Source organism: Acyrthosiphon pisum, chromosome A1 (assembly GCF_005508785.2).
Source record: "Acyrthosiphon pisum isolate AL4f chromosome A1, pea_aphid_22Mar2018_4r6ur, whole genome shotgun sequence".
NCBI classification, from domain to species: Eukaryota; Metazoa; Arthropoda; class Insecta; order Hemiptera; family Aphididae; genus Acyrthosiphon; species Acyrthosiphon pisum.
Genome location: NC_042494.1, coordinates 108,519,072 through 108,540,583, shown reverse-complemented (window position 1 = coordinate 108,540,583; position 21,512 = coordinate 108,519,072). Strand labels below are relative to the sequence as shown.

Here is a 21,512-nt window from a genome sequence, read left to right as displayed (position 1 = left end):
TAACAAAAATAAATTATGGTTAATATTTAGAATGGTATTGTTATTAAAAACTTATTCACCTGGATTAGAATGAGGTGTATTTGTATTAATTGGATTTGAACCATTTAATTGTGCTATGTGATCAGATGATGTAGAAATTGATGTAAGTGGTATTCTAGCACCTCGACTATCCTCTCCAGTAATTTGAGACATTGCAGATGACATAATTGTATCCTTATGACTAGAATAACACATCCATATTTGTTAAAGCAATGCATATTACATAATAAATAAATTATATATATTAATTATAATAAAATAATATATAATTATTAATAACCTATTAGTGTAGTCAACACTGAGTCCCAATAGTTGGCATGCATATTCCCCTTGTGTAGAGAGATCAGCGCCAGTAAATGGACCATTATCACAGCGTTTTAACCAGTAGACGCGTTGTCTAGCTGGAACATTTTCTCTTTCATATCGATCCCATTGACCAATTAACAATGAATAACACAAGTAACAACTTGTTATCTAAACAGAATTATCAAATTATCAAAATATATTATAACAGTTTTTAAATGACAAGAAATTCCACTTTTAATACCATTGTTGAAGTATTTTCATTGGCGCAAATAGGGGGGGGGGGGGACATTTGTCATTCAAGTCCCCCCAGTTTCAAAATCTAGTAATTAGTACTAATTTTTATATTCTGTGGTACTAAGCAATATGGCCTATGGGGAGGGGGCGTCCCCCCAAAAAATTTAGTCAATTTGCGCCTATGAGTATTTTTATTTATTATAGCGTAAAAAAATGGTCCTCTAGTCTTTAAATGTTATTTATTAATAATTATTATTGTTATTATCAATTTATTGCACTACAAAAAAAACAAATAATTTAATATTAATTATTTGATTGACTTATATTAAACACAATTTATTATTATAAATATAATTAATACAATTTTAAAATACTTTTTTTTTAAATTTTACATAAGTACTTTCTAATTTCTATTGTTACAATTTATTATATTCATATACCTAGTCAATGAGTTTGAGGAGTTTATGTATTTATATTATAAGAAATTAATGAACATACAAAATAGATTAAATTTATGTTTTCAATCTACTCACAAATTTCAAAAGTATTTAAATTTATCATACATTGGTGGTAATAATAGAAAAAATTATCAGTATTTTTTTTTTTATATAAAATACACATGTTTATTAAGCACAAAAGATTTATTAACCACTTAAATACTTCCGTTATAATTAATAACATTAAGTTATCAGTTATCACAGAAAAGAGTAGTTAATACTTTCTCAAATAAAATGTTCTGCACTAAAATATAAATAAAAAAAACTATCACAGATAAATATATACTTTCATTCATAATTTATGGTAATAGATAAACAGTTACTTATTTGTATTTTAAAAATTATGCACAAACACCTACATTTTAATAAATATTTAGGTAGGTACCTTTACAAATATTTTAAAATTAATTTTTCTTGTTTGGTTGGTACATTACAGTTATCCAAACTTCTATCTGATGCTACTAGATCGATACAATTTTGTTATTTTGGCTACTATTTAATTTGATTACCATTTATGTTCATTAGTTTCAAGAGAAATACCTCTAATATATTCTACTGTTCCAGTATTATTTTTTCTCTTTGAAAACATATACCCATACATTTGAACAATTTATCCTGAAACTAATTTTGTCATTCTATTTTTTGTCAAAGCTAGGTAATGTACATATTTCTAGCATGTAGTTATTCAAATCTACTACTGTGCTATGATTCATATCTAAATATTTTCAATTAACTCAATTTCTGAAGTCCAGCAAAACATAAAACGTAATAAAATAAAAAAACTATTAACGATTTGGTAGTCTTGGTTAGTAGTCAATATAACAAAAATGTAATATTTGGTTAATATTTTTTCAAAAGATAGACATACATTGTCTTGTAAGATAACAATATTTCATGAACTACAAACGTTTAAAAAAAAACCAATTTGTGTTAATAACATAAATAGAACGAGTACTACTTTGATTACCTATTGTTATCTCATTATTATGAAGTACTTATATGGATATACATCAAAATTAACATCATAACAGATCTCCATATATTTATATTTTTAAACTATGATAGGTACCATGGCTTACCAATACACCGTTCAAAAAGAGGATACTATCCTAACCAATCTTATTTCAGTACAATGCATTTCCTACCAGTCTGGCTGTGATAACAAGTTAAAAAGTTTTTACGGCTGTCTTCAAGAAATGTTAGCTTTACACTTCAAGCAAGGTAGGGAATATTAGATATTGGTGCTGCCATAACAGTCAGTTGAAATGCGCAGAAAGTGGGTATTCTATTTTGGAACGAAGTATGATATTACAATTAAATAATTAATAATACTTTAATAGCAAAAATATAAGCCCAGGCTAATATCTATGTTAAAACAATAGGTACATTACATAAATTAGGACTAGACATTTTTTTTAAAAAAATTTTATAATTTAATAAAGTATCTGGGAGATACTTTTGATTATAACCATTAAACCGAATAAAGAAATGTAAATACCAATTATATTATTTATATTAACAATCGAATCCGTCTCATATGAACATTTAACTAATAGTGTTTTATAGTACCTACATAAAATATGAAGTTGAATAAGCTGAAAACCATTATATTGTTATTGATACAAGTCATTAACTAAAATAGATAATGGATTTGATTTAGTCATTATTTACAATAATATGAAGTCAAATTTTGAATTTTATAGGTAAGATACCAACCCGTAGGCAGACATTAATAATCTACATGTAGTTTAAATACCTTTCTAGAGATGAGGGAAATTAATATATACAAAAATCGGTAGGTAGGTGGTATATTTTAAAGTAAAATTATTTCATTAAAAAAATGTTGTGATGTTAACACTTTTAGCTGGGGGTAGTATTCTTTAAGATAATATTATTCTTTGATTTACAGTGAATAACAAATTGTTTTATAATAAGCATAGTGTCTTAAATAAAATCGATACAGTTACATACCGCACTATCCTGCTTGGCGTTCAATGGTTGTCTATAACCTTGTGGAGGTTCATGCATTTCCAAAAATGGAAAATGTGGAGTGCCATCAGATGGTCCGGTGGATGGCGGTCGTACACGTAACCAATACTGCTCGGGGTGTCCAGAATTTCCACAAACGAAACAAACATTATGTATCACACTAGAGGTCTCTTGTTTTATGTACATGCCATCATCGGTGCGAGTTTCTTGTGCCATCACACCACTAAACACAACACGAAAATTATACAATTTCATTAGCACAAATCTGATCAATTTTCTTCTGGGTATGCGTAGATATTACCCAAAGTGTAATGGACCGGGACAATGTTTTGAGCAGTGCTCAGAGGAAATATGCTTTATCGACAGATGTTACCAGCTGATGTGTGGCACATACATTTTTTCACACACACACACAGCTGCTGCTGTGGGATTACATAAAAGGAAAAATAGGGCGTACACTGTTGGGCACTACATCTACGTTATGTCAACGATAAAGCGGCGGCGGCGGATCGAGATGCAGTCGGCGGACCGTATTAAACGTCGATCCGCAGCAAGTCGATTTAAAAATGGTAAGTACTTACGTGTGAAAGTGTGATGCACAGAATTCAAAGGGACGTCGTCGTCTCTCGCGATCCGGTTATCATACGATCGTCGACTGCGGTTATCACGACGGACGGACGTATTTTATCGTAGTTCGGGTTCGCGTCCATCACCGGGCCGGGTCCATTGACACCGCTCGGGAAAAGAACTTTGGCGATTTGACCGTCGTGTCGCAACTTTCGGGGAAATGACAAGTTGCTTTTACCTTGCAAAGTATTATTTTAAATACGAGACTTTGCAAGGGAAAAAAATACAAACTTTTTTCTTCCATGAGCTATCACTTTTTTTCACTATTGTCTATTGGTTAACACGGTATCTTGTTCCATAACTGTTAATGTCGAAAAAAAATCGAATGAAAAAACAATTTACAGTATATGGAACACACATTACTATATTTACCGAAAGGTGAACGGTGAAGTGAACGGTGAACCGTATAATAGATTTAAACAGATGAGGTGGCCACTAGTCGTTACTGGCTATTAATTGTTATGTATTATATATTTTGATACATTTTAATTTTTTTTATGAATTATTTAATACAATATATTCAATTATCCATGTTGCCTTTTGTCTTGCCTATTGTTTCACTTTTAACGAGAGGATCCTCTTCACGAGTGCAATTTTGGAGGGGGCCTCAGCTTTTCAATTACTCATTTAACCCTCCCCCTCTAGACCCCTCCCATAATGGTCTATAACAAATAAAATAGTTTTTATTCTCACATGGGTAATAATTATTAAAATATAATTCATAAGTTATAAACTTACAACATTGATTTTGAGATTCTGAGTGGAACGATGAATGTATTGATTTTACAATGATGTCTGTTTTTTTTTTAAATTTTTAAAATTTTTTTTTGTGTCTGTCATCACCTTTTAGGACAGTAAAAGTTTTTGGATTTTCTTCAACAGTACCTTTTCTGATAGAAATGATAGTTTTCAAAAGCGCCGTGAAAAACAAAAGAAAAATTAAGAAAAAACGGAATTTTTATGCAAAATCCATTTAAATAAAATAAATTTTTTTCAAAGCAGTTACAAAAAACTGAAATAACTATCCACAATATTTTCACACGCTATAAATTAATTTTACATAGCGTTTTGGCATTTACTTATAATATATATAAAAAGAAACCAATCGAATTATTCAACGAAAATATATATTTGTGCTAAATTAATACAATTTACAGTAGTTAAGTGCCTATAATTATTTCAAATATTTTTACATGTATAGGAATATTTATTAAAAGTGTAACTTATACATAATTATATACCTCTAACATAATTAATTTAATAATGTGTAGGTGATACAAATTATTATTCGAAATTTTGTACAATTATTTTAAAAATGTTATCTATACATTTTATACATTTCATACATTTTATACATATCATACACCTTCGACAGATCATAGAAATAATTGTTGAAGATTGTACCTATACGGTATATTAACTATACATAGTATAGCAGCACAATAATCGCCTGAACATTTTTTTAGTACGTTTCCAAAATGTTCGCTTCTTATAGGTTTGACCATGTTCGTGGTTACCACCCGATTCATTATTGCAGTCATTATTGCAGCCATTATTGTATCCTACAGTTTCACACAGGTGACCGACATCGCAACATTGAGTTTTGTCGGGGTCTTCAGCTCCATTATGACTAATCATTGCGGACGGCACTTGGATTGCCGTTTCGGGTGTCATCAACATGATATTTGACATGGAACAATACACTTTGGTCAGTCGACTTGCAGCGTAAAAACTCGCACGCCTCTTGGCCACGTCCAAATCCATGTCGTTCAATGTAATTGTTGAAGACACTACAAGAGATCGGCTCCTAGGGTTGACCGTGTTCGTGGTTACCACTTGGTCCTTTATTGCAAAATCCGTAGCCTGCAGATCCACATAAGTAATCGGCACCACTACATTGATTTCTGGTAGGGATTTCGATTTAGTCAGGACTGTTGTGGTGGACGGCACTTGAATTTTCGTTTCAGCATTTTCAGGTGACATTAACGATATATTTGGAATCGAAAAGTACGGCCTAATCAATGGACTTACCACGAAACAGGAGCCCGCACGTCCCTTGTTCGAGTTCATTGTATTTATTGTAATTGAAGACATCGTAGTATGAAAATTATATTAAATAATAATTGATTCGTTACACAGACAATTTATTACTCGAGATTAAAGTCAAATAAATTATAGTTTAATATTAGCTCACCATTTCCTTGGATACGAGATTTTATATGCTATTATGTCCGGAATACATTTTAATTCAAATTGAGCCAGTTGATTAAATACGAGAATATACAGAGGGATTTACCAGCATGCTCACCTTCATTTTTTTCTTTAATAATAAATTTATTCAAATCACAATTTTAAATAATATGTTCATAGACCTTATTATTATTTTAAATTGTATAGATTTCTATACCATTAAAGAAGTTTTCCTGAGCGATACACACTTCTTTTTTTCAAATGAGACCCACATTTTTTATTGTTAACTGTTTTACAATTCAATTTATTTTGACCAACAATATTATATTGTATTTAATTCTTTGTCGTTAGTCGTTAGTTATCGCATTAATTCGTTAATTGTATTTTTTTGCACTTCAGCATAAATTATAAAAATATTTTAAAATAAAATAATTTATATAATAACTTAAATAAGTACGTTTAGTATTTTAGATTCTGAGTGGAATGATGAATGTATTGATTTTAGAATGATGTGTGTTTTTTATTTTTTATTTTTTTTTGTATCTGTCATCACTTTTTAGGACTGTAAAAGTGCTTCGATTTTCTTCAACCTTTTTTAAATTGATAAGAGTCTTTTCTAATCTTCAACACTTTTAATCTACACCACAACCTAACGAAACAGCTGCTGATATAAATTAAATAGACATATATTGTGGTTATCTGTAAGCTATTTATAATTGTCATTAAAAACGTGGAATATTGATTCAGAGGATGTCTGACTAATATATTTTTTTCTCCCTCTAAATTACGCACAGCATAGCGTCATAGCACATTTGCATTCAGCAGAACCAATTTTTCGTTGTTTGCTTTAATATTAGTATTTAGTGTGAATTGGGCTTAAAGTTCAGAGCATAATAATATTATCTGTCGACTGTGGTCTGTGATGTTTGTACGTTGGTTTTTTTAGATATTTAAATTTAATTACTATGCAAGCTATTAACACATCATCCATGTGAAACATGACAAATTACAGTTTTAAATGCTCACTATACCACTGAAATCTTGAAATTTTTAGTAGGTACTTACTGTAAAAAAGTCAACGTATAAAGTTTAAACACAGTCTGTTCTTACTGTTCGAAGTTCTTAACTTTAAGTTTGACAGTTAAGGTTGGTCAATTTGCCGTTATATTAAAGCTAACAACACAAAATTAGTAAATAATAGTACCTACTCTGACTTTCTCGTAAGAGAAGGTTTTTAAGTAAACTTATTGTAAAATCACCGATTACAAAAACGATAGAGAATAATATTTGGAGGGTATGACATCAATTTGTCTAAATATTGTTTCAAAATTTGAATTTACAACATTTTTTTGTTTATTTGGAAAGTCGAATACAAAGTCAAATAACAATAAAATATAAAATCGATATTTCATACACTCAAAAAGATTATCCTCTATAATTTTTGTAATAGTTTATTTTACTCTAAGATTAATCAAAAATCATAAAAAACGATTTTAGATGAAAGCGTTTTATCTATGTTGTGATGTATGGGTCTGAGAAAGAAAACAAATATATTGCGCTGACATCCTCTTAATATAACATTGTATTACGCCGTAAGGTAACAATACTTCTACACCCACTCTTGGGACAATTAGTGACAACTGACAACCCGGATAGATACTACATGGTAATACTCACGGGAGGGGGGGGGGTGAGAGAGTCATGGAGTTTAAACCCCTTACAATACCTCTACCCCCCTCACATTTCCGTTATTTGTGTACCGATACGCCCTCTGGCCTCTACATAATATGTTCCTAGAAATTACCCCCAACCCCCCATTGAAAATTCCTGAAAACTGAAAACGCTACTGTGTACCCAAAACAATTTATCAATTGAATGCAGCGTAAAAATCTTGTAAGATGTAAAAATTGTACCATTAAAAGTAAGATAAAGATCATACATTTGTCCAGAATTCTAGAAAAATTTCAAATGCTCCTATGCTCCACTATTAATACATGTTGGATAAATATAATATGATTATATTTTATAATATTATTACTTACCTAAGGGCTACGTTACCTACCATTTGTGTGAAAATTATTTGATTCGATAAAATACAATATTATGTCTTGTTCACGGGCCGTATAATAAAATATTACCTAAACTAGCTAATTAACAATTGGTTCATTAAATAATTACAATAAAAAAAGTAGGTAACCTGCAGCAGCAGCTGACGGATACACAGGTATATTTTAGATCGTAGTTTGAAATTACTGCAAGTACCTATGAGTATTAAGTATATGAAGTATTAAGTATATCTATCTAAAATTTCCCAAAATGATCTTCTAATATAGTAATAATAAAACTTAATGATTAGGTAATGGTTACCTACTATAATAAAATTACTATACAACAGAGTGATCTATCCGATTTCTTAAATTTTTAATTAAATTAAATTTTGTAAAAAAATGAAATATATATACATATATATGTATCCTGAATATCATATTATATATTATTGGGTATACACTATACATATACTATACGTCTATATCTATAGGTACATAGTACATACCTTATTACCTTATACCTTATACTTTTTGGCTATATTATTAAATATTATTATATTAATATAATACGCATACCTAGATGATAAAAATAGACTAAACACTGCTAATACTGTAAAAAAGCTGATACCAAGTATAATAGATGAATAGATGGTGTGTAGTGTGTGTGTGTGTGTGTGTGTTTATTTATTCAATTATGTACTCATACTAATAAAATTGATAATTCCCTTATTTTAATATGTTTATAGTCGTGACGTTTACAATAATATAGAGTTTATGACCGGTGTTTAAAACAAAAAAGCCATAGGCCATACATAGCCATGTTGTTTTAATATTATTATATTAATATCACATTAACTTTCAAAATTAAATTAAGTAAAAATAAAATAGTTCGTAATAATATTATGTTTGTTATTATTATTATATTATAATTGATTTGTATCATTTACTTATTATTAATTCAAAATAATCATAAAACGAAGGTAGGTGCTAGCGGTAACTTTACCTATACAAATAAATTGCATCCAGCAATTATAATAAGTATATATATAAGTTATAAATTATAAACATATAGGTAGATGACGTATTATACGTGTATTGATTTTAGATTTAAAAATTTATCTTTAAACATATCTAATGCGGACGTGCGGTAAACTAGCTTATTAGTTATTAGCCGACATATTTTATTAATATGTTCGCTAAACAGTTTGCTATTGACCCTAAACGGCCTAAACAAAACTTGCAATTGCTTAGTTGCTTATAACTGCAGTTTATACAGTATAATATTGAATAGGTATAATATATTAATAATATTATAATATACCTACTATATACTAATTCTATAATATAGGTATAGGACGACCTAAGGTATCTACTTACATTAAACATTTTAATAATACATTAATACGTATATTCTGGATCAGCTTTATAGATTATACATAATAATATAATATAATAAAACATTAAAACCTATAGGTAGGTACATATAATAAAACGATATATTATTTTAACTCTTGATTGAAATAAAAACTGCATTTATAAATGTTTTATAATCGGTTTTATTATTCCAATGCAGACTACAAAATACATAGACTAACTAACTAGTTTATAAATTATAGCTTTATGACTTCAAAACTGAATATAATAATATCATTATAGTGGGTGTGCTGAATGAGTCATCCGTGTATAACGTTACCTACTTTAATATTAGGTAGGTTATGTATTACTAATACATCCTACATAGTACATACCTAGTACCTACATATCTTATTGATAATTAATTTACTTTTTCCGTTAAAAAGAGTGTCATCATCATTGTTTTCTTCTCTTAAATGTTTTCCTTTACATGCATTATATATTATTTAACCTTGATAGCAGTCTAAGTTCTGCTTACCTTTAAGGCTTTATCAGTTAAATGAAACACTCAGATACCTAACGGCCAACGACTCTGTTCCCTATAGCGACCACAATATTAAAACTAGAAATTTCTCAGCGGGAGGACTTATTAAGTTTTATTAAGCTGTTTAAGGGTCTCATAATATGCCAACATTGCAATATTGCATCATCTATAATATTATCAATTATGCAATACCTATTACAATTTGTATTTACTTATAGTATCTACCTATAACATAGTTTATACCTAACAGATTTTCAATTTTCCTATATATTGCAAGGGTCCGCTAGTATGTACCGTGAACTCGTTTTTATGCTTCTTTATAGGTAGGTAGGTACTTATAAATTCATATTTTCTTTTTAAATTAATTGATATTTACTTTTTATATACTTGGGTGTGGTGTTTGAGATGATATTATTTTAAGACTATACCTAATACAATACCAATGTAATATTTAAGTTTTTTTTTTATCGATCCTGAAGCTGGGCAACTATGGCCATTAGCTGTTTATTTTTTGTCTGTAGAGGAATAATTGTAGTTTTAGACAACACGTTCAAGTTCGTGTTTTTTTCAAACGAACGCGTTCACGTTCACGTTCTTTCAAAAAATGAACGCGTTCATTGGGTCGTTCATTTATTTTTTATACATTTTTTTTACGCATCATTTACCTGCTGTAAAGGCTTAGTCAAACAGAGGCTGACTTTTTGTCCGGCAATCAAAAAATGAATCCGGACTTTTTGTACCCGGACTTTTCGTCTGCCATGGTTTATGGGTACGCGGACCGCGGCGGGGAAGCGGTCTTTGTATTATTTTACAGTGCTCGCGCGGGCAGCCCGCTTTCTGTTTGACCGAGCCTTTAATATAAAAGCCTATAAACATAATATATAACTCAAGCCAAAAATAAAAATACTATTTAGACTTATATATAATAAAATTAATTAATATATTTTATAAATATATTTATTAAAGGGTAAATAAATTGAACGTCTTAAAAATCAATCAAGTTCGTTAATAATATAAACGTCGTTCACGTTCACGTTCTATTTTAATAAAACGAGTGACGTTCACGTATCGTTCACTAAAAATGAACGTGAACGTGCGTTCATGAACGACGTTCTTTCCAAACACTGCTCCAGACACCGTGACTTGCCCGAAGAAAAGTGCCACCCGCGGCCGAGGAATCGAACCGGCGCCAGTGTGCGTCGCAACCGACATCTTAATCCGCTCGGCCACTCCGTTCTCCATATTTAAGTTTAAACTACCCTGCATTATATTTTTTATATCTCTATAAGGGGTCCGTTTGAGAAACGTTGGTTTATAATTATTGCTTACTGATTTTATGTTTACATAATGAATGTAAATCGTAAAATATGTGTATATTGGCATCATACCTAAGTACCTTACAAACTGTCACCGTCAAGCTTCTAACCCTTCGATCAGTTTCACCGTCACTTCCAAAAGTTCCTCCTTCTCCTTCTGTCACCATCTCCGGGTCCGGCGCGCACCACCCGTACCTCGTTCTGCAGCCGCAAGCTTTCTAGGCCGACCCCGTGCCCGCAGAACGAACACACATGCCGGTTCCACAGACGCGAGAGCAGCATTTCCGTGGTTGTAGTCCTCCTGCAAAGGCTGATTTCCAGACTTGTCCTATGCATGCCGCTTCCTGATCCCGTCCAGGCTGCTGCCATAGCTGCATATCATAGTAATCGCCGTCGAGCACCAGCGCATCCTCCTCTTGCTCCGTCGAGAGTAGGTACTTCTAGCTGAACCGCGGTCGGCCGCGCATTGTATAGTGCACCTCGCGCCGTCGTCGCAGCCCGACGAGAACCCCTGCGGAAGTGGCTCGGTGGCCGCCCGGAGTCCTGGTCCTACAGTCCACCGCAAAATGTCCTCTCGTCGTCCTTCGTGTAGTATGTCTATATGCCGGTATTGGACATTCCCTGATTTCCAAACAGCGTTTCTACACAACGGTTTACCCGAATCGTCAGGCTAAAAAAAATTTCTTAGATTAGTTATTATGTTAATTACGGTTAATTATGTTTTAGATTAGTAATAGAGAAAAATATATGGAATAATTTTAATAATATTTTTATTTTTTTTTTGTTCATCATTTATAATAACTAATACAGCTATTGGCTATGTACCTACACTGACACACTGTTAGTAATATTATAATTTGTACAAATTTGAATTAATTGATATTATAATTTATAGTAGATAAACTAATCAATCATATCGATACGTTTATGTATAATATAAAACACGAATATTAACCTAATTTCAGATTTGAACAGAAACTTTTCTGTAGCAGGTATTTTCACTTAACCACCCACCACAGCTGGTCAGCAAAAAAACATCGTTTTAACTGGCATCGAAAATTAAACTTTCAGTGCAGGAGTGACAAAAGTTATCGTGATAGGTACTTGAACAGAATAAAACATTTTCGGGAGGGGTTTATAACCAAATCATATATTTTAATAATATAAAAAAAAATTGTATTAGGTATATGTATTATGTAAATTATATAATATAATAATACATCTAAATAAGGGATTTTATGTATTACTGTTATATTTGAACCATTTATTTGAGAAATGACGCAAGCCACAAAAAGTTGATACGGAGATAATAAGAAAAAATCGTTCCTACGCTTCCATTGATATATGGTAGATAAACTATGAGGTCTAATTGCAAGAATTCCTCGAAATACACATTTAAAAAAATAACTAAATTTGGCCCTATGGGGGGAAGTGAGATCCATTTGAAGTTTCTGGACTTACGTTGTTTCTACAATAAACGATTCTCCGTGGTGTAAATGCTTTGCTGAATTACTATATATAGTACCTATAGGTAACTACTCGTAAGTTCATACTGGCCTTACGTTTATACTCAAATAAGCGTAGTCGACCTAATTACGACTGTAAAATATTATTTTAATTTTTCAAGTCCAGGACTTATGTTGTTTCTCTTCCATACTGGTTATTTACAGTAGTGACGAGTGAAAGTCTTAAAATTAAATATTTTTTTTTGTAAATGTTCACACATGATCCATCTACCATTTGATAACACATTCCACGCAATATATCAATTTGTGATATTTTGTGACTTACGTTGTTTCTCAAATAAATGGTTCATTATTATTAATATGTGATAAATGTGTACAATTTTAAATTAAATATTTTTATAGTATAAAGTCTAGCAGTCTATTTTTTTTTTGCGAAACAATCGATCACATAATCTGGATTGATTTCAATTTGTCCATGATGTTCACTCAAAAGAGCTAGTCCTGTAAGACGTACTGAGTCTAATGAGTTTCGTAAATAGTTTTTTAATCTTTTCATGGTAGAAAACGTGTGTTCTGGTGTTGTGTCGTATCTGACAATGTACCTGTAGCTCATAGTTTCAAAAAAAAAGATATATTTGGAAAACAGTTTCACAACGTTTTATAAAGTATGGGTATTTCAATATTTCCAACAAAACATTTTAAAAACTTTGTGTTGTGAATATTTTAAAACCCATATTATCGGAATATTTCTAAACTTATTCAGATCAATATTTAACACAATCTTAAAATATTGTAATAATATTTAAATTTTTCTTGAAACTTACAATCTCAAGTATTCGAAAATATGGTTCTCAAGTGAATTTAAAAATTCCGAAAATCGGAATTTGATTATAATAATATGTATAGTTATAAATTAAATGTTTTTAATTTTATCACAAAAATAGGGTGAGCAATGCGCATGCTTAAAAAATCACCCTGTATATAAACGTTTTCTATTTTTATTTTTAATTAAAATATTTATAATGAAAATACAAAAATACAAAAATTTAGTATTGTAGTACCTATTTAGGTACCTACTAACTACTATGTAGGTACTGTGTAATAAAATTATGTATATAAATTACAAATAAAAAATGATAAGTGAGTATGAAATATAGGTACAATCGTATAGACACCATATATTATAAAATATACTATGTGTGTGACGTAACCTAACGGTTACTCCATAGAACATATCTTATACAAATAATCCACTAGATTGTGCTGTACTAAAGATTTACATTTTACTCCAAATTAAAAATAATTTATCTACATATAATTTATTATATCGGATTTTAAATTGTGCTGATTTTGCTAATGACAAATGAATGTCATATCAAATTACAGTTTCCATTGTAAATTATAGCAAGTAATTTAGTAAAATAACTATAACATTACTCTACATATTATGTAAATAGTACCAGTCCAATTGAAAATAATAACGATTTTTGTGAATATTTTTAGAGGTATTTAGGTAGTTTGTAAAAATAAATATTTTTTTTTATAACATTATTAATTATAACACCTATTATAATACGTTTTTATTGTTTGTAAATTATAATATATTAATAAATATTTTAAATAGGTACCTATACTTTAATAAATTATTTAAAATATTTCCCTTATAAAATAAATTAAAATGTCCAATTATTCAATTTTACATTTCATTTGTTTATTGATATACTAGCTACTACTACATTATTAAATATTATTTGTAAAAATTTATAAATTCTCGCGAATTAAATTTTTTTTTATAAAATATACACACTGTTAAGTTTCGAAAGTAAATAGTTAAATCGCTTCACTTTCGAGACTTACGTTGTTTACAACTTTGAACTACAATAGTGTACAAGCCACAAGTGTTTATAATATAATAGATTCTGATTAACTTCACCAGCTAACCTAACAACTTAATAATTAAATTAATATTCATGATTTATTAATTATTCATAGAAATATAATATATCCATTGTAGTTAACAGTTAGTTACAATTTACAAATTATAATGTAAAGGAAAAATACATTTTTGGAATAATACCTTAAGTATCCTTTTTGTATAGTACCTACTTACATTTAATATAAATAATTGTATTAATTTAACCTTGTATTATACGTCAGAGGAAAATTGTTAAGAACAACTTTTGGCATCAACCAAGGGCATTTAAATAGAATTATTTTTAGGGGGGAGATACGTTTAAATATATTGTTATAATATTAATATATTATTATTTACTTAAATCTTTGATATATAAATATTGGTACTTTGTGACTTGTGTGACTTTTGATTCTAAATATTAGGTATTTCAAATATTATTTATAATGATGATAGGAATTGCAAATAAGAACTTTACACTTTACCGTGGTTTAGGTCTGTTGGATGTACGTAGATAATTTAATTATTTAAATATAAAATATCTGAATAATAGTTATTATTGTTATTAAAATATTGTTACGTAACGTCATATTGTAAAGAAAACCAGTTAACCACCTATTATTGTATTGAGTTTTCTATACATTGTAGTCATTCCTATTCTCAATAATAGCTAATAATATAATGATTTTATATACATTTGGTTATATTTAAACATAGGTAATAGGTACATTATATTTTATGTAATGTTTGTAGTTAATTACGAATATCTTATATAGAATATTTAAATTTAAATTTTGCAAGATACCGTATTAAATTAACTAAAAATGGTTATTAACGTTGAATTCCATCGAGTTTAATTATAAATACCTAATTATTCGTTTTTCGAATCCTAATGTATATAAATATTTTACTGTAAGTATAGGTATCATGTTCTTTTTTGGGTATAGCAAATATTTGATCGTGTTGGAGTAGTGGTCAGTGGAGTCGCACTGCAGGGTTGCAACCGTACAGTTTACCTTTTCACGACCCTATTGAACCCAGATTAAATCAAACAATAGGAATTCAAAAAATGTCTAAATGTCTAATACAATAAGATCGACCACAGAAATACCTACGTACAATGTTGCCTAGCTTACTAACCAAATCAGTACTTGTTTTCTAATTTTAAAATATTTAAACATAATTTTGTCGTTTTTGTCCTTAATAATTATATAAAATTGTTTTAAAAATATTAAATACCATAACAAAATATAAATAGATAAATCATAACTTTTCACATAACATTCGCTCCAATATTTTCCTATTCTTTTCTTATTTTCGATGATATTACTTTAATTTAATAATTTTCAATTATGTATGGAGTATATAAAAAAAGTTAGCTTACTGTAATATCTTTATATTAAATTAAAATGGTGTAACGAGTAAAGTCAAACAACTAAACAAGTGATAACGAACTGATAGTTGACTAGTTGAGTTTAATATTGTTACTCTTGGTTAACAATTTGAAAACTCTATTCAATATCGTAGTGGTTTATTAAAAAATATCACAAAAATGTAATATAATAATATCATGTATTATGTGTCGATAACAAATTAAAATCGGACAAATGTACGAACAGCATAGTATACGTTTAGTAAAATTAGAAACGGAAAAATCGCGGCGGTTCGGACTCTACGGCGAAAATACCGCTGTGTGGCCGGGCCCTAACGAATGGTATACGAGTATTTCATAAGACGTGGCATCCACATGTGGCGATGGTTGGTTTTATAGACGGACAGCAAAATTACAACGTTGCATTCTTTTGATTGTATTATTCAAAAAAAAAAAAAAAGGGACCGTGGTAAATTGGGTTTCACCGCACTGCAGGGTGCGACATATCCTCTCGCCAACCCTCCATATAATAGGTAGTCACCAAATACCGATATTATGTATATGATTTTGACTAACATACCTCTCCAAATACATTAGTAACTGAGTTTTCTGACGACAAGGGGTTATACTATATCAGTATTTGACCATACTTCTTCATTAAATCTCCATAACCACATAGCTCATCATGTCAAATCTGGTACAAAAATGGTACTAATTAATTATTATAAAATTCTCACATACCACATTCACTCTTAGTATTCAAACCTATCCTGAGGTGTATTAATCCGTAATCGAACACATGAATTTAACATTAAAAATTAAATTAAAATACTTATAAAATAAGCGCCAAATATTTAATTTGAAATTGTGTAAATATTATACCGCCTAAACCTATTGTAAATAAACTTAATTAAGTTAATTAAGATTTTAAAACTATTGTCCCAAATTTTTTTGAACCACAACCATCCTGTAAAGTCTTTATACTTCATTTTAATTCTTGAGGAACACCATATAAAACTTAAAAATAAAAATAATAACTGTCCGAACAAACAAATTGTAATGTGTATTACGACAAAAAATCATGATGGATAATTGTTATTACTTATTAGTTATTTATTATCATAAAATATGTAGGTATGTTATGTTATATTTTGTATGCTATAATATTGTGAATTCTGAACTAAAATGATGTGATACAATCAGTAGATATTCTAAATATTAAGTTTAATATAAATCCATTATTATAAGTTATAATTTATAACTATAGAGTTATGTAACACAATAATTTTTTTTCATTTTGAATTTTTGAGTTTGTTTGGAAGAGATATTACCTAGGTTTACATAAGCAAACCCTTAACCTTGCTAGAGTTTCCATAAATCCATTACAGGTAAGAAGATAAAACAGGCAGAGCTTACATTAGACCTTTTCATTACCTTTTTATCCACAGATATATACTAATATATTATATATAGTATTAGCAGTCCTGTAAAGAATACTTTTCAAATACTTTTGGTTTTTAAAGTGGGTTTCTAATTATCGTAATATAAACACATAGGTAGTAGGTAATCTAATAGTTATCTAATAGTTTTAAAGGAAATATTGTTATTCAATATTCAATAACTTTTTTTAGAAATCTGGTTTTCACAAACCTTTGGGCTTCGGCTAACACAGAAATACAGAATATTAAATAAAACTATTATTCTATTATTGTAGTTGACAATAATATTTTTCTAACCAATTATTTCGAATGAAAACAAAATGTTCGAAATAAAAAACCAAAGTATTCAATACCAAAAAGTATTTAATACAAAAAAAGTATTTAAAATACCATTCAAAATACTTCATGCTGAATGTATTTTAAAAGTTATTCAATACTTAAAAAAGTATTTGAATACTTTTACTCAAATACTTTTACTTAAATACTTTACAGGACTGAGTATTAGTATATATCTGTGTTTTTATTTAACCAGTATTCTGGCGGAGTTTACAATCGCCCTGCATTACATGGGAACCGAAAGACCACTTATCCTCTTAAATGTGTGAATCTATGTAATCATTAGTGGTATAATGATATATTTTTTTGACCTAATATTACATTTTCGTAAAGTATTTGAATCTACGGTCTTTTGTTTTAGAGTTACACCAAAAACCAAAATCCTTAATTTTTATTTCGTTTTTCCCTTCGCTTTTGAAAATTATTGAGAATTTTCAACTTTGACCGTCCGAATGCACAAACCAGATTTACTTTCCCATCAAACAAGATATTGTTGAAGAAAATTGAAGCTTTTGTACTGTACCAAACGGTGATGAGAGACACAAAAAAAAAATACACACACACATCATTGTAAAATTAATACATTCATCGCTCCACTCAGAATACAAAATTAACACAGTAGTTACATGAAGAAGCAGTACTTTTTATAATAGATTCCATTCTAGACTTCGTTCTCATTCAAACCATCTCATAACTAATACTTAGCCACACTAAAAATGCCTGCAGTAAAACAAATTGTTACCGTGAATCGTGATCTGCTATAAACACTTAAGACATAGAAATAAAATATATAATGTTATACTCTATCAATCAATCCACTGTTATTTTTATATTCATCTATCACATATTTTTTTGTGCCCTATAGGCTATGGGGTTAAGATTGTATGTATCCTTTAAAAATAGTTTTAATAATATTAAAAAATATTATAGGTATTAAGATCGCATATAAAATTAGTAATTACAGAGTTACGATACGTCATACACTCATACATACCTATATTCACCTAACACAATACTTGCAAACATAGATACCTACAACCTACTTTTAATTAAATTAAATATAATGTGAACGCTAATCGATAACAGACAATGAAACCTTATAAGAATAAAACATTCTAGCTTTTGTTACTTTCAATAACTTTGGTATTTACCATTTCATACATATCGTGTACATTTTGCAGTACCTATCATAATGCAGCCAGGTAAGATAATTGATGTACTAAATTATATTAAATTCACACCAAAGTGCCTTAATAGTTATTACCTATACTATTTATTTTTATGAATAGATTGTATAAATTCTAAATAATATATTAAAAAGATATATACAAGTGTATAATGTAAATTATCTTCAACGTTGCCTGAGTAGTTTTCATAATTAAATAATGAACGTTGAATTAGATATCTATAGTAATTTAGTAGCTGCCTAAAAATTAATGAAAGAACAAGTAGGTATGTATACATTTTAGAATAAAGAATAATATTTATACCTATAATATATTCATAGGTACAAATATGTACAGATATATATAATAAATAATTGTTAAACGGAACAATGATTAATTATGATAGTATTAATGTTTGATGTATAAAATATAAATTTAAATACAATTTTTTGACAAAAATTGTAGATTCTGGTGTTTAAATTAACGCAGTTAAGTAATAATTATTTGGTGAAAAAAATACATACCTAGTTACCAGTATTGTAAAGAATACTTTTATTTTGTATTCGGAATACATATTCGAATAAATGAGAATTAAAGTATTCGAATACTATCAGAATACTTTTTTTCACAACTAGTTTCTGACAGTTTTTGAATGATTGGTATTTAACATTTATTAATTAATAATTAAACATATAACGTAATCATAAGTTATTTATACATTTTGACCACATATGATTTGGCCGATACGGGCCTTACGGGATACAACACATATTGGTGTTTATAAAAATAATCATATCATGGGCCAATATTATATTTCGTTTAAAGAATAAAATTAATGTTCATGATTTATAATATGTCTTGTCACAAATTTAAAACAATTTTTCTGGATCGGAAAATAATATTTTTTTAATGAATAAAAAATACAAATAAAAGTATTCAGAATACGTATTCGAATACTTCTTAAAAAAAGTATTTAAAATAGCATTCGAATACAAAAAAAGTATTCATTATTTATTCAGTATTTATTCGAACACTTTACAAGATTGCTAGTTATCTATAGTTAAGTGAGTTAATTTGGTATATGAAACTAATTAAATTTACAAGAATAATATATATTAATAATTTAATATAGACCATGTCGAATATACATTGATGTTAGGTATATAATTGTATGCTCGGTTATGTTTTGTTTGTTTTATTGCGATGGTCTTATTTTAAATAAAAATTATTTTACTAATACTTAATGCTTATTTATCTTTTTTTACACTTATTCAAACATTTTTAAATATAATTCATTTTTACAGATACCTAGTAATAATTTTTAATAAACTGTTGTATTTAACATATCAAATACTTTATTGGTAAGCGTATATAAGCTGTATCTAATACATTAATTACTATAATATTTAATCGCAAATTTGGTAGAAAATAGAAATAACTTTTCATTCCACAAAGTCAACTGTATTTAAAGCAATTGTTATAACAACAATTTATAGGAGTATCGCATATATATATATATAAATAAATAAATAATATCTATGGTTTTTTTTAGCTAGGGTTACTAAATTTGGAGCTTATGTGTACGAGGATGGCACGAAATACATAGGAGATTGGAACGATCGAGGTCGAAAACATGGCTTGGGTCACGTCCAATTAAAAGATAACACACGTTATGAAGGAGGATTCAGCAATGGACTTTGCTCGGGTCTCGGAGTTCTCCAGTATCCGGATGGAGCAAGGTAGGTACTTTAAAAATAAATAATGTATAGCAACAAAATATTTTTGTAATTATTCTAGTATAGAACGTTAATGGATATCACGGTAGATTATAGTAGATCTACCGTGATGGATATAATATAGTAACTTATCCATGCATTTCTTATTTATATGAATATACTGCAGATACGAAGGAGAATTTATGGAAGGATGGTTTCATGGTCACGGGATGTTTTGGAGGGCTGATGGCATGAAGTACGAAGGACAATTTCGAGGTGGTCGTATTTGGGGACTAGGTAATACAAATTGCAGTACCTACTTAAACTTAAATAAAACTACCTACTCAAACATATAGACTCAAAAGCTAAGATCTAATATATTTTTGGTAGGTATATAAATAAGAGTAGGTAGGTATATAATATTACAATTATCTACTATAATATATGTATTTAGGTTGTAGGTACGTGCAGTGGCGGTCAAATGATTTTGTCAAGGAGGGGAGGGGGGTATGGCTGATTTTTTAACATGCACTATTTGATTATTACAAATATAATTTATGGTTACCAGCTCTTAAACATTGAAAAAAAGGTCATGGGGGATCTAAAGGCCACTGGGTACGTGTGATATACTGATATGTGCACAAGTTTGGGTATCATAATTCTAATACATGTTTACATATATTGTATATTAAATAAAATAATATAACAAATATATCGTTCCATAAATATGATTTTTGAAATTATATAGGTTTAGTAACATTTAAGGACGGATCCCATGGACTCCCGAGACACGAAGGATTTTTCAAAGATTGCAAATTTCTACAAAAGAAAAAATGTCCTGCGGTCGTTACAGATGCACAACGAGCAGCATTGATGGCAAGAATACAAACTGAACAAACATAATTTTTTAATAAAATTATCTACTCACAATGTAAAGAATAAAAATAAATATATCTTGCAAAA

The 21,512-nt window shown here is 29.0% G+C and overlaps 2 protein-coding genes across 5 annotated transcripts in view; one reads left to right on the top strand and one right to left on the bottom strand.

The window, feature by feature from the left end:
- Positions 1 to 3,904, bottom strand: part of LOC100161087 — a 23,207-nt gene extending 19,303 nt beyond the window's left edge. Inside the window, exons 1-4 of one of the 2 annotated variants that reach the window (XM_001951257.5) lie at positions 3,647 to 3,904; positions 3,048 to 3,288; positions 320 to 513; positions 60 to 220 (exon numbers count right to left, since the gene is read on the bottom strand). In XM_001951257.5, coding sequence (XP_001951292.2) covers positions 60 to 220; positions 320 to 513; positions 3,048 to 3,281 — 589 coding nt within the window. In that variant the 5' untranslated portion in view covers positions 3,282 to 3,288; positions 3,647 to 3,904. Of the gene's footprint in view, positions 1 to 59; positions 221 to 319; positions 514 to 3,047; positions 3,289 to 3,366; positions 3,522 to 3,646 lie in introns of those variants that run through there. The other variant, XM_003246694.4, reaches the window with a different exon arrangement.
- LOC100166646 (MORN repeat-containing protein 4 homolog) lies at positions 3,565 to 21,512 on the top strand. 3 transcript variants are annotated; one of them, XM_029488002.1, is made up of 4 exons: positions 3,565 to 3,634; positions 20,387 to 20,573; positions 20,737 to 20,846; positions 21,298 to 21,512. In XM_029488002.1, the coding sequence occupies exons 1-4, from the start codon at positions 3,580 to 3,582 to the stop codon at positions 21,450 to 21,452; spliced, it is 507 nt and encodes a 168-aa protein (XP_029343862.1). In that variant the 5' UTR covers positions 3,565 to 3,579; the 3' UTR covers positions 21,453 to 21,512. The 3 variants fall into 3 exon arrangements, with proteins under 3 accessions (XP_029343862.1, XP_001946684.1, XP_003246738.1); XM_001946649.5 differs by lacking the exon at positions 3,565 to 3,634 and adding an exon at positions 18,770 to 18,870; XM_003246690.4 differs by lacking the exon at positions 3,565 to 3,634 and adding an exon at positions 19,008 to 19,120.